The sequence below is a fragment of the Carassius carassius genome, chromosome 4 (genome assembly GCF_963082965.1).
Source record: "Carassius carassius chromosome 4, fCarCar2.1, whole genome shotgun sequence".
NCBI classification, from domain to species: Eukaryota; Metazoa; Chordata; class Actinopteri; order Cypriniformes; family Cyprinidae; genus Carassius; species Carassius carassius.
Window position 1 is genome coordinate 29177789 of NC_081758.1, and position 14461 is coordinate 29192249.

General features: G+C 36.2%; 1 protein-coding gene and 1 long non-coding RNA gene across 2 annotated transcripts; both read right to left on the bottom strand.

The window, feature by feature from the left end:
• Window positions 1-8268: 8268 nt before the first annotated feature.
• On the bottom strand, window positions 8269-10256 carry LOC132130891 (uncharacterized). The gene is made up of 3 exons (XR_009428803.1): window positions 10168-10256; window positions 8497-8573; window positions 8269-8406 (listed from the first exon to the last, which is right to left on the bottom strand). It is a non-coding gene; the product is annotated as an uncharacterized LOC132130891 (long non-coding RNA).
• Window positions 10257-10269: 13 nt separating this feature from the next.
• Window positions 10270-14056, bottom strand: LOC132135421 (uncharacterized). The gene is made up of 8 exons (XM_059547190.1): window positions 14024-14056; window positions 13445-13570; window positions 13141-13275; window positions 11962-12096; window positions 11685-11753; window positions 11503-11597; window positions 10471-10608; window positions 10270-10285 (listed from the first exon to the last, which is right to left on the bottom strand). Exons 1-8 carry the CDS (start codon window positions 14054-14056, stop codon window positions 10270-10272), a joined length of 747 nt encoding a protein of 248 aa, XP_059403173.1.
• Between the last annotated feature and the right edge of the window lie 405 nt (window positions 14057-14461).

Genomic DNA, 14461 nt, shown 5'->3' on the forward strand with positions numbered 1-14461 from the left:
AAAAGCACGGTCAATCTAGCCGCCACGTTATTTCCAGGGTCGCGTATAAACTGCAAATTATGGTAATACCGTCAGAGAACTGATCTGAATGCAGTGCTCTTCCAGCGAACGCTACTCTTTCCCCCCCAACAGACAGTCTGTTACTGTCTGATGCTGAATACCAAAATATAAAAACCCTCTAATACTCATATTACAAAATAAGAACAATAATATATGCTTGCTGCATCTCTACATTCGAAAAGCTATAAAAATAAAAGTTCTAGAATGCACAGACTGGTTCCACCTCAGACAGAAAGTACAGTGTCAGCTGCATGCTGCTGCATCTACATTCAAAAATCTATAAAAATAAAAGTTATAGATTGCACAGACGACTTTCATCTCAGATTGAGAGTACACCTTACCACAATGTCAGCTGCATCGTTTCAGAACAGTCTAATGTGTAATTACAGAATAAGAGCCCCCCAAATATCATAAATGAGATGCTGCATCTCTACATTCAAAAATCTATAAAAATTAAAGTTATAGATTGCACAGGGCACTTTCACCTCAGATTGAGAGTACACCTTGCCACAATGTCAGCTGCATTGTTTCAGAACAGTCTGATGCGGAATTACAAAATAGGAGCCTCCCAAATCTCAAAAATAAGCTGCTGCATCTCTACATTCAAAAATGTATATTAAAAAAAGTTATAGATTGCACAGACCACTTTCACCTCAGATTGAGAGTACACCTTGCCACAATCGCAGCTGCATCGTTTTAGGACAGTCTGATGTGGAATTACAAAATAAGAGCCTCCCAAATATCATAAATAAGCTGCTGCACTTACTTTCAAAAATCTGTAAAAATAAAAGTTATAGATTGCACAGACCACTTTCACCTCAGATTGAGAGTACACCTTACCACAATGTCAGCTGCATCGTTTCAGGACTGTCTGATGTGTAATTACAGAATAAGAGCCCCCCCAAATATCATAAATAAGATGCTGCATCTCTTCATTAAAAAATCTATAAAAATAAAAGTTATAGATTGCACAGACGACTTTCACCTCAGATTGAGAGTACACCATCCCACAATGTCAACTGCATCGTTTCAGGACTGTCTGATGTGGAATTACAAAATAGGAGCCTCCCAAATCTCAAAAATAAGCTGCTGCATCTCTACTTTCAAAAATCTATAAAAATAAAAGTTATAGATTGCACAGACCACTTTCACCGCAGATTGAGAGTACACCTTGCCACAATGTCAGCTGCATTGTTTCAGAACAGTCTGATGTGTAATTACAAAATAGGAGCCTCCCAAATCTCAAAAATAAGCTGCTGCATCTCTACTTTCAAAAATGTATATTAAAAAAAGTTATAGATTGCACAGACCACTTTCACCTCAGATTGAGAGTACACCTTGCCACAATCGCAGCTGCATCGTTTTGGGACAGTCTGATGTGGAATTACAAAATAAGAGCCTCCCAAATATCATAAATAAGCTGCTGCACTTACTTTCAAAAATCTGTAAAAATAAAAGTTATAGATTGCACAGACCACTTTCACCTCAGATTGAGAGTACACCTTACCACAATGTCAGCTGCATCGTTTCAGGACTGTCTGATGTGTAATTACAGAATAAGAGCCCCCCAAATATTATAAATAAGATGCTGCATCTCTTCATTAAAAAATCTATAAAAATAAAAGTTATAGATTGCACAGACGACTTTCACCTCAGATTGAGAGTACACCATCCCACAATGTCAACTGCATCGTTTCAGGACTGTCTGATGTGGAATTACAAAATAGGAGCCTCCCAAATCTCAAAAATAAGCTGCTGCATCTCTACTTTCAAAAATCTATAAAAATAAAAGTTATAGATTGCACAGACCACTTTCACCGCAGATTGAGAGTACACCTTGCCACAATGTCAGCTGCATCGTTTCAGGACAGTCTGATGGGTAATTACAAAATAAAAGCCTCCCAAATATCATAAATGAGATGCTACATCGATTTTCAAAAATCTATAAAAATTAAAGTTATTCATTGCACAGACCTCTTTCACCTCAGATTGAGAGTACACCTCACCACAAAGGCAGCTGCATCGTTTCAGGACAGTCTGATGTGTAATTACAAAATAAGAGCCCCCCAAATATCATAAATGAGATGCTGCATCTCTACATTCAAAAATCTATAAAAATAAAAGTTATAGATTGCACAGACCACTTTCACCGCAGATTGCGAGTACACCTTGCCACAATGTCAGCTGCATCGTTTCAGAACAGTCTGATGTGTAATTACAGAATAAGAGCCCCCCAAATATCATAAATGAGATGCTGCATCTCTACGTTCAAAAATCTATAAAAATAAAAGTTATAGATTGCACAGACCACTGTCACCGCAGATTGAGAGTACACCTTGCCACAATGTCAGCTGCATCGTTTCAGGACAGTCTGATGTGTAATTTCGAAATAAGAGCCCCCCCCCCCCCCCCCCCCCCAAATATCATAAATGAGATGCTGCATCTCTACATTCAAAAATCTATAAAAATTAAAGTTATAGATTGCACAGGCCACTTTCACTTCAGATTGAGAGTACACCATCCCACAATGTCAGCTGTATCGTTTCAGAACAGTCTTATGTGGAATTACAAAATAGGAGCCTCCCAAATATCAAAAATAAGCTGCTGTATCTCCTTTCAAAAATCTATAAAAATTAAAGTTATAGATTGCACAGACCACTTTCACCTCAGATTGAGAGTACACCTTATCACAATGTCAGCTGCATCGTTTCAGGACTATCTGATGTGTAATTACAGAATAAGAGCCCCCCAAATATCATAAATGAGATGCTGCATCTCTACATTCAAAAATCTATAAAAATAAAAGTTATAGATTGCACAGACCAATTTCACCTCAGATTGAGAGTACACCTTACCACAATGTCAGCTGCATCGTTTCAGGACTATCTGATATGTAATTACAGAATAAGAGCCCCCCAAATATCATAAATGAGATGCTGCATCTCTATTTTCAAAAATCTATAAAAAAATTAAAGTTATACATTGCACAGACCACTTTCACCTCAGATTGAGAGTACACTTTACCACAATGTCAGCTGCATCGTTTCAGGACTTTCTGATGTGTAATTACAAAATAAGAGCCTCCCAAATATCAAAAAAGCTGCTGCATCTCTACTTTCAAAAATCTATAAAAATAAAAGTTATAGATTGCACAGACCACTTTCACCTCAGATTGAGAGTACTTCTTACCACAATGTCAGCTGCATCGTTTCAGGACTATCTGATGTGTAATTACAGAATAAGAGCCCCCCCCCCCCCAAATATCATAAATGAGATGCTGCATCTCTACATTCATAAATCTATAAAAATTAAAGATATAGATTGCACAGGCCACTTTCACTTCAGATTGAGAGTACACCATCCCACAATGTCAGCTGCATCGTTTCAGAACAGTCTTATGTGGAATTACAAAATTGGAGCCTCCCAAATCTCAAAAATAAGCTGCTGTATCTTCTTTCAAAAATCTATAAAAATTAAAGTTATAGATTGCACAGACCACTTTCACCGCAGATTGAGAGTACACCTTGCCACAATGTCAGCTGCATCGTTTCAGAACAGTCTGATGTGTAATTACAGAATAAGAGCCCCCCAAATATCATAAATGAGATGCTGCATCTCTACATTCAAAAATCTATAAAAAATAAAGTTATAGATTGCACAGGCCACTTTCACCTCAGATTGAGAGTACACCATGCCACAATGTCAGCTGCATCGTTTCAGAACAGTCTGATGTGTAATTACAAAATAGGAGCCTCCCAAATCTCAAAAATAAGCTTCTGCATCTCTACTTTCAAAAATCTATAAAAATAAAAGTTATAGATTGCACAGACCACTTTCACCGCAGATTGAGAGTACACCTTGCCACAATGTCAGCTGCATCGTTTCAGGACAGTCTGATGTGTAATTACAAAATAAAAGCCTCCCAAATATCATAAATGAGATGCTTCATCGATTTTCAAAAATCTATAAAAATAAAAGTTATAGATTGCACAGACCACTTTCACCGCAGATTGAGAGTACACCTTCCCACAATATCAGCTGCATCGTGTCAGGACTTTCTGGTGTGGAATTACAAAATAAGAGCCCCCCAAATACCATAAATGAGATGCTACACCTCTATTTTCAAAAAACTATAAAAATTAAAGTTATACATTGCACAGGCCACTTTCACCTCAGATTGAGAGTACATCTTACCACAATGTCAGCTGCATCGTTTCAGGACTGTCTGATGTGTAATTACAAAATAAGTGCCCCACCAAATATCATAAATGAGGTGCTGAATCTCTACATTCAAAAATCTATAAAAATTAAAGTTATAGATTGCACAGGCCACTTTCACCTCAGATTGAGAGTACACCATCCCACAATGTCAGCTGCATCGTTTCAGGACTGTCTGATGTGGAATTACAAAATAGGAGCCTCCCAAATCTCAAAAATAAGCTGCTGCATCTCTACTTTCAAAAATCTATAAAAATAAAAGTTATAGATTGCACAGACCACTTTCACCGCAGATTGAGAGTACACCTTGCCACAATGTCTGCTGCATCGTTTCAGGACAGTCTGATGTGTAATTACAAAATAAAAGCCTCCCAAATATCATAAATGAGATGCTTCATCGATTTTCAAAAATCTATAAAAATTAAAGTTATTCATTGCACAGACCACTTTCACCTCAGATTGAGGGTACGCCTTCCCTCAATATCAGCTGCATCGTTTCAGGAGTGTCTGATGTGGAATTACAAAATAAGAGCCCCCCAAATATCATAAATGAGATGCTACACCTCTATTTTCAAAAATCTATAAAAATTAAAGTTATACATTGCACAGGCCACTTTCACCTCAGATTGAGAGGACACCATCCCACAATGTCAGCTGCATCGTTTCAGAACAGTCTGATGTGTAATTACAAAACAGGAGCCTCCCAAATCTCAAAAATAAGCTGCTGCATCTCTACGTTCCAAAATCTATAAAAATAAAAGTTATAGATTGCACAGACCACTTTCACCGCAGATTGAGAGTACACCTTCCCACAATATCAGCTGCATCGTGTCAGGACTGTCTGGTGTGGAATTACAAAATAAGAGCCCCCCAAATACCATAAATGAGATGCTACACCTCTATTTTCAAAAATACTATAAAAATTAAAGTTATACATTGCACAGGCCACTTTCACCTCAGATTGAGAGTACATCTTACCACAATGTCAGCTGCATCGTTTCAGGACTGTCTGATGTGTAATTACAAAATAAGTGCCCCACCAAATATCATAAATGAGGTGCTGAATCTCTACATTCAAAATCTATAAAAATTAAAGTTATAGATTGCACAGGCCACTTTCACCTCAGATTGAGAGTACACCATCCCACAATGTCAGCTGCATCGTTTCAGGACTGTCTGATGTGTAATTACAAAATAAAAGCCTCCCAAATCTCAAAAAAAGCTGCTGCATCTACTTTCAAAAAAGTTTATGAAAAAAAAGTTATAGATTGCACAGGCCACTTTCACCTGAGATTGAGAGTACACCTTCCCACAATATCAGCTGCATCGCTTCAGGAGTGTCTGATGTGGAATTACAAAATGAGAGCCCCCCAAATATTATAAATGAGATGCTGCATCTCTACATTCAAAAATCTATATAAATTAAAGCTATAGATTGCACAGGCCACTTTCACCTCAGATTGAGAGTACACCATCCCACAATGTCAGCTGCATCGTTTCAGGACAGTCTGATGTGTAATTACAAAATAGGAGCCTCCCAAATCTCAAAAATAAGCTGCTGCATCTCTACTTTCAAAAATCTATAAAAATAAAAGTTATAGATTGCACAGACCACTTTCACCGCAGATTGAGAGTACACCTTGCCACAATGTCTGCTGCATCGTTTCAGGACAGTCTGATGTGTAATTACAAAATAAAAGCCTCCCAAATATCATAAATGAGATGCTTCATCGATTTTCAAAAATCTATAAAAATTAAAGTTATTCATTGCACAGACCACTTTCACCTCAGATTGAGGGTACACCTTCCCTCAATATCAGCTGCATCGTTTCAGGAGTGTCTGATGTGGAATTACAAAATAAGAGCCCCCCAAATATCATAAATGAGATGCTACACCTCTATTTTCAAAAAACTATAAAAATTAAAGTTATACATTGCACAGGCCACTTTCACCTCAGATTGAGAGTACATCTTACCACAATGTCAGCTGCATCGTTTCAGGACTGTCTGATGTGTAATTACAAAATAAGTGCCCCACCAAATATCATAAATGAGGTGCTGAATATTTACATTCAAAAATCTATAAAAATTAAAGTTATAGATTGCACAGGCCACTTTCACCTCAGATTGAGAGTACACCATCCCACAATGTCAGCTGCATCGTTTCAGAACTGTCTGATGTGTAATTACAAAATAAAAGCCTCCCAAATCTCAAAAAAGCTGCTGCATCTACTTTCAAAAATGTTTATGAAAAAAAAGTTATAGATTGCACAGGCCACTTTCACCTGAGATTGAGAGTACACCTTCCCACAATATCAGCTGCATCGCTTCAGGAGTGTCTGATGTGGAATTACAAAATGAGAGCCCCCCAAATATTATAAATGAGATGCTGCATCTCTACATTCAAAAATCTATATAAATTAAAGCTATAGATTGCACAGGCCACTTTCACCTCAGATTGAGAGTACACCATCCCACAATGTCAGCTGCATCGTTTCAGGACAGTCTGATGTGGAATTACAAAATAGGAGCCTCCCAAATCTCAAAAATAAGCTGCTGCATCTCTACTTTCAAAAATCTATAAAAATAAAAGTTATAGATTGCACAGACCACTTTCACCGCAGATTGAGAGTACACCTTGCCACAATGTCTGCTGCATCGTTTCAGGACAGTCTGATGTGTAATTACAAAATAAAAGCCTCCCAAATATCATAAATGAGATGCTTCATCGATTTTCAAAAATCTATAAAAATGAAAGTTATTCATTGCACAGACCACTTTCACCTCAGATTGAGGGTACACCTTCCCTCAATATCAGCTGCATCGTTTCAGGAGTGTCTGATGTGGAATTACAAAATAAGAGCCCCCCAAATATCATAAATGAGATGCTACACCTCTATTTTCAAAAATCTATAAAAATTAAAGTTATACATTGCACAGGCCACTTTCACCTCAGATTGAGAGTACACCATCCCACAATGTCAGCTGCATCGTTTCAGAACAGTCTGATGTGTAATTACAAAATAGGAGCCTCCCAAATCTCAAAAATAAGCTGCTGCATCTCTACGTTCCAAAATCTATAAAAATAAAAGTTATAGATTGCACAGACCACTTTCACCGCAGATTGAGAGTACACCTTCCCACAATATCAGCTGCATCGTGTCAGGACTGTCTGATGTGGAATTACAAAATAAGAGCCTCCCAAATCTCATAAACAAGCTGCTGCATCTTTACTTTCAAAAATCTATAAAAATAAAAGTTATAGATTGCACAGACCACTTTCACCTCAGATTGAGAGTACACCTTGCCACAATGTCAGCTGCATCGTTTCAGGACGGTCTGATGTGGAATTACAAAATAAGAGCCTCCCAAATCTCATAAATGAGATGCTGCATCTCTATTTTCAAAAATGTATATTAAAAAAATTTATAGATTGCAAAGACCACTTTCACCTCAGATTAAGAGTACACCTTCACACAAAATCAGATGCGTCGTTTCAGAACTGTCTGATGTGGAATTACAATATAGGAGCCCCCCCCCCCCCCCCCCAAATCTCATGAATGAGATGGTGCTCTATTTTCAAAAATGTATAAAAATTTAATTTATAGATTGCACAGGCCACATTAACCTCAGATTGAGAGTACACATTCACACAGTGTCATCCGTGTCGTTTCAGGACTCTCTGATGAATTTTACAAAATAAATGCAGATTATACATTTGAGCATCTCTACTTTCAAAAAGCTATAAAAATAAAAGTTCTAGGGTCCACATACCATTTTCAACTCAGATAAAGAGTACAACATCAACTACAAAAAGACATCATGTTGAATTTCACACATAAAAATGTTTATTGTTATAATAATTTAGACTTTTCTTTCACATTTTTCACAAAACAGTGTTTATACTCAATTTAATCAAAAACATTTTACCATTTACAACTATTAATAACAATTTAAAAGAACAACTGCACACTTCAAAAAAAGGAAAAAGAATAAAGTTTGTTTTAATTAAACAATTTAAGAGCACAATATGCAGCTCCATGTGTTAGCTCTGGCCTGTTCCAGGTCTTCTTTGGCCATACCCAGGCACTTTTCATGGTACCACCTTTCACATGTGTCACATTGGATCTAGAAATGTATTAGTTGGAAATATCAGGGAACTGCTACAGTTTAATATTGCTATTGCTTTTCACTTTATCTAGTGGTTAACAAACTCACCCAATTTATGAAACGATGCACAGATCCAGTAGGCTTTTTAAGGGAACACATGGAACAGTTTTCGGCTTCATCGAACACTGCAATTTTCATATAAACAAAAATTAGTAACACAAACAAATTTTTCTCTCGATCCAGCCTTTAAATCAGGCTTCAAAACAGTAATTTACCTCCAGTGACAATAACAATGTGTGTTACTTGTTTTTTCAACATTGGTGGTGGCATGTAGACAAACGGTGCATTTACATCCCCTTCAATTTGGTGAACATATGTTTATATGACATTGGAGATCAAATACTTTCATGTATTTAGGCCTCTGCATAGTCATCTGGCATCTGTAGTTGTTATTTTCCACAGTTGTTAACTTAAAATCTTTGTTACCATGGATTACCCTTGATTGTAGAGAGACCTAGATGTAGGTAATGCAAGATTATAATATACCGTAACTGTAACTGAAAAGTGACATTCTTATTATAACCATATCTAACTGTCAAGCTGCTTAACAGACTTGGTAAGCATGAGAGTTTCCATTTCCAGAGAGAAAGCCACTCAAAAAGTGATGTTTACCATCTTTGGACTGGCACTGTATATTGTAAAGTACAATCACTTAAATCACTTAAAAACTATTTGATTATTATAAACTAATAGTTAACAAAGTGCCATTAGTACATTAGTCAACTTCATACAAACACTGATTTTGTAAGTCAATGTCACTGGAATCAACACTGTTATTAACCATTTTATAAAACGGTTCCATTGCTTAACTTACTACAATTGATAAGTTATGTAAAAGTACTGTTCATTCTTAGTCCATGCTGACTAAATTAGTTAAACATATGTATTCAACATTAACTAATGCATAGTTACTTTCAGAAGTTATAAGCAACAATATGTATTTTTCATATCTCTTGACCACTAGGTGGGACAACACCAAAACACTGCAGGTAGTCTTAGGTCATACTTGTTATTACACACACAAAGTCTCAATTTGCCAAACCGTTGCAGAGATATAGCCTCTCATCCTTTTTTAGATGTTTTTCGTAAATCTCGTACGTGTCTTATTCAATAATGGCTGGACAAATAAAATTGAATGCCAAAATTTTTTGCCAGCATGTTCTGAAGATGATCTGAGCAAATTTTTGCTGAAAATCAGACAATCCAACAAGTAGGTTTTTCGAACAATAGAAATCAGCTAAAAAATGAAACCTTATGATTTTTACAATTTTGGTATTCATTCGACTCAGCATGAGCCAATATTTCCTTCTGTGGCTTATGGCTTAAAAGTTCTTATAATAATCATGAGTAAAAATTTGGAAAAGTGGTGGTGTTAGAGACTCCAAATTTGCTTTGGTTAATGTGTTGAGACTGTCTTCTATCAGTGTACCAAATTTGACAACTTTCCTGCAAGTGGCTCTATGGGCTGCCATAGACTCGAGTGGAAGAAATGGACAAAGAAGAATAAGAACTTTGGTGCTTGGCCCCTAATAAGAATGCCAATGGATACAATGTGTGCCTATGCCTTTCTACTAATAACTCTAATAACTTCAATTTATAAATGATTTGTTATACTTGAATTCTGCTTGGTGTATTTGAATTTTGACTTGAGTCAGATGTGAGAAGCTGCATTTTATTATATATTTAAGCACACAGCAGACAAGAACTTGTTTTACAAACCTGATGCTTTGAGTATCTGTAGAGCCATCATTTTTCGTTCATTGGCCATTTCCTTTCTGGAAGTTCCAAATTGTAAAATGGGAACATTTGGAAGTGCTTTCATTATTTCCCTTGCCATCTAAAAAAATCAATGATATAAGACCATCATGTAATATGTTAGACTCCAGCATATGGCAGCTTTTTTAACTAGAATTCCCCTAATCTTTTACTTGTCATTTTGTACAATCAAGTAAAAATAAGACAATGGCACATAAAGATTTACTTAATATAAAGAAGATAAGAGAGAGAGAGGTATTACAGTACATGTCACATACCAAGACAACAATGACGCCACAGCTACTGCCATCCTGCTGGACTGGATGTGTCATAACTCCTCCTTTCCACTGTATATTCAGCCACTCTGTTTTTCTTTGTTGAGTATTCCTCATTTGTATGTACTCACTAGGTGTGATGTATAATTAAAATATGTGTTAATTAGGAAAAAAGTACATAAAATTTGAAATCAAATTACTAGTCTATTCCAAATGTTTAATATACATATGTTTATAACTTAATTATTATAGTGTTTTTATAGTGTTATAGTGTTTTTTTCTTAGTGTCCAGAATGTAAATTATGTAAATAATTGTATTACTTTAAAGTCATACAAAGTCTAAACAATGTTTGCATCAATTGTGATTTGATTCATTTAACCTTTAGTCCTCCTGGTCAGTAATTACTTGTGATATGGGAAAAATAGCAATATGACATAATGACATCTTTTAAACACTTCAGTCTATGCATGCTTATTGGGTTCTTTGGTGTACCACTGTGGTGAATGCAAATATATTAAAATGTATCTTTAGTATCCCCAGCAACTGAACATCTTCACAACAATCGATGTTTGTTGTTTTCGATGAGCTATCTATCCATATTTTTTTCACCTGCTGTGTGTATTTACTGTTCAGTTATTTATTTAATGATGATTTATATATAATATAAATATTATTTATATATTATTATAATAGTAGCACAAAACCACTATTTGGAATTTTGCAAATGCTAAATTGTATTTTGTTACCAAGTACTTGTATTATTATTTACTTGTAATGTTTAATGAAAATAAAGTTGTATTTAAGCTATATCTAAAGTTAATGAGAAATGTCCCACCAATATCAACAACTTGTACACATTCTATGCCGTGAAAGCAAAACCTTTAGATGTGTAATAACAGTAGACAAAGTCATTAAAACTTTGTTAGTGGTTAGGTAAATAAATATAGAAAATTCTGTGCAACTGCATTCACATAGCCATAGGATGTGGCTTAAGGATGTGACAATGAGTTACATAAAGAATACCTGAGTTTTTGGGCAGCATGAATTGAGTCATCTTTCTCTGTGGGACTTTTTGATGGGTCTACCAGGTACACTGTGTGGTTGACCGCATTTATGAACTGAAAATGATAAGGTGAAACAACAGCTACTAATACTGAGTAGATCCAGATTTGGTAATGATAAAATGAAGTTATTCACCTACTCACCAGAAACTTCCAATGGACATTGTCAATGTTCACAAAAGAAACAATTCCCTGGTAATTGTTCAAGTTAATCTACCAAAGAACACAAACATTATATCAGCTTTGCAATTATTAAGTAAATTTGCCTTTTAAAAATATTATGACATTAACCATAATTCTGCATGTGGTTAGGGTTAGGCTAGGTTAGGTTCTATAATACTTAAGATATATAATATTGGTCTTTGGAAACACATACACACAAAATTGCATATCCATACTATAGTCAGTCCACCATAACTACCTTTGACAATTTTTGCCAGGCAAGCTGAGGTTTTTCCCCAAACAGAATCACACCTGCTACGTAGTGATTAAGAATGTAAATGGAATTCCCGATCTCTAGCTCACTGGCAGCAATATGAAACAGGGCTTCAATTATCTATGGAAAACAATTGCATATTTTTTAGAAAATTAGTGTTATACATTAAGAGTACAACATTTACAAACCATTGATCACATCATTGTTCTATCTAGTATAAATATTTGTCTTATTATTATTTACAATATAAAAATGCTATTTTCTATGTAACATTTGCAGCAATTTGTACTTTTATCTCAAAATGAGTAACTGTGTTTCAATTTAACCATTTCAATATTGCAATGTATACACACATAAACACAGGCTATAAAGAACCACACAGTATTTATCCATATGTTACCCTGGACCATAAAAGCAGTCATAAGGCTAAATTGTTTAAAATATTTACACGTCATCTGGAAGCTGAATAAATAAGCTTTCCATTAATTTATGGTTTGTTAGAATTTGAAAATACTGAGAAAATCTGATTTAAATTTGTCCAAATGAAATCCTTAGTAATGCATATTACAAATAAAAAATTAAGTTTTGATATATTAACTTTTAAGTCTGTGATCTGCCATAATGCAAGACAACGCATCACATGCCTACTTGAGAACATGCTCAGGAGGACGCGCTTAGAACAGTTTGGACATGAATGAAGAGGTAAAAAAAACTATATAAATACTTTTCAGGTTCTAGCAGAGTAAGCAGACTGATCGTTTTGTGCATTTAAAGATCAATGTATCGTTACAAGACACAGGGTTTAATTTGGTTTTGTTTATGTTTTTTTGTGGTGAGTATGTAATTATTTAGTAGCTCTTTACTATTTGTCCTTGTTAATTTGTAGTTCTTAATGAGTCTAATTTCATTCTGTTATTTTTTGTCCCCTAATAGGCAGTCCTACATGGAATTTTACTTTCAGATTTGTTGTGTCCATATTTGTTAATCGTGGTAGATGACGTGGTAATGTAGATCTACTCAATATTCCTGCACTACATTCTTTACAGTTATGTATGAAAGATGGACCTTTATTTTATAGTATATTTATAATTTTATATACAGGTTTATAGTTATGAAAAGTTACTTAAGCTTATTTTAAATATAAAAAATAAATGTATGCTGTACCTCGCCATTTAGCCACTGGTGTGGCCGAAGTGTACAAAGTTCACTGTGATGAATGATAAATGATGTTACTTTGGTTTGTGTAGGGATCACAGAAACCACAACCTCAGTGTCTCTCCTTTTCCACAAAGAGGTGAGCTACAAATTTCAACCAAACATAAAAGACAGTTAAACAGAAAGGTAATGTGTTTCAATAAGATTTTTTATTTTAACTACTGTTTTTATTCTTTAAAATATTCAATCAAACTAGAACATTTAAAAGGTAATACTATGAGTATGAACATTTGATAAAAGAAAGTATTCTTACTTGATCCTGTGGGGTTGCTGTTGTCTTTGCCTTGTTGTCAACAATGTTTTCATGGTCCCCCTCCAGGGATGACCTTAGCTGTGGTGGCGAGATTTGTTTTCCAATGGGACCCTCAGACACTGAGGACTATCAACAGTTTAAAAACAGATCAGATTTTTAAGTAGCCTCATGAAACAGTGCTTCTGTTTCTCTTTTAAATCAATTTGTTTTTGTTTTTTTTGGAGTGGATGAAATTTCCATTGGTGCATAAGAATTAGGACTGTTATTGTCACGGTTCGCGAATGCACCGTCTCCAGCTGTAGTCATGTTATGTCATGTTGATTGGTTCATGTGGGTGTTGCCACTGATCGCCTGATCAGCGGCAGGTGCATCTCATTCCACCGCCTATTTAACGCCCTGTCTTTCGTCTCCTGTTTGTCAGATCGTTGTTTGAGGTCCTCGTGTCGATGTCTGTTCGTGCTCCTGTGTTCCTGTCTTTGCTCTGTGTTCTGCTTCAGTCTTCATCGGATATTCACAGTCATTCACGGATTATCACCGCCGATCACCGATCCACCATCACCGCCATCGCTACCAACGCACTCCAACCACATACCCACCTATCTGTGCTGCCATCGTGGTTCCTGCGTCACTCACCAGCATTCATCCATCATACTTCTGTCAATAAACTACCTTTACTTGCATCTGCCTCCTGTCCTCCATTGTTAGCGTCACAGAACGATCTGACCAACATGGAGGCAGCGAGTAATCAACCCTCCTCCCTCGAAGCTTTCCTCAGCGCCAGTGTTCGGAGGATGGACTCCCAGGAGCGGACTCTTAACGACACTGGTCGCGCGGTTCAGGCTTTAGTGACGCAGGTGTCCGAGCTCACCCAACAGTTCCAGCTATTACGAGCTCCCACTGCGCCACTCACACCGCCTGTTCCACCAGCACCATCGGAGGCCCCCTCCCAGCCGGAACCACGCCTCCCGATTCCGGAGGCTTACTCAGGTGAACCCGACTATTGTAGAGCTTTCCTTA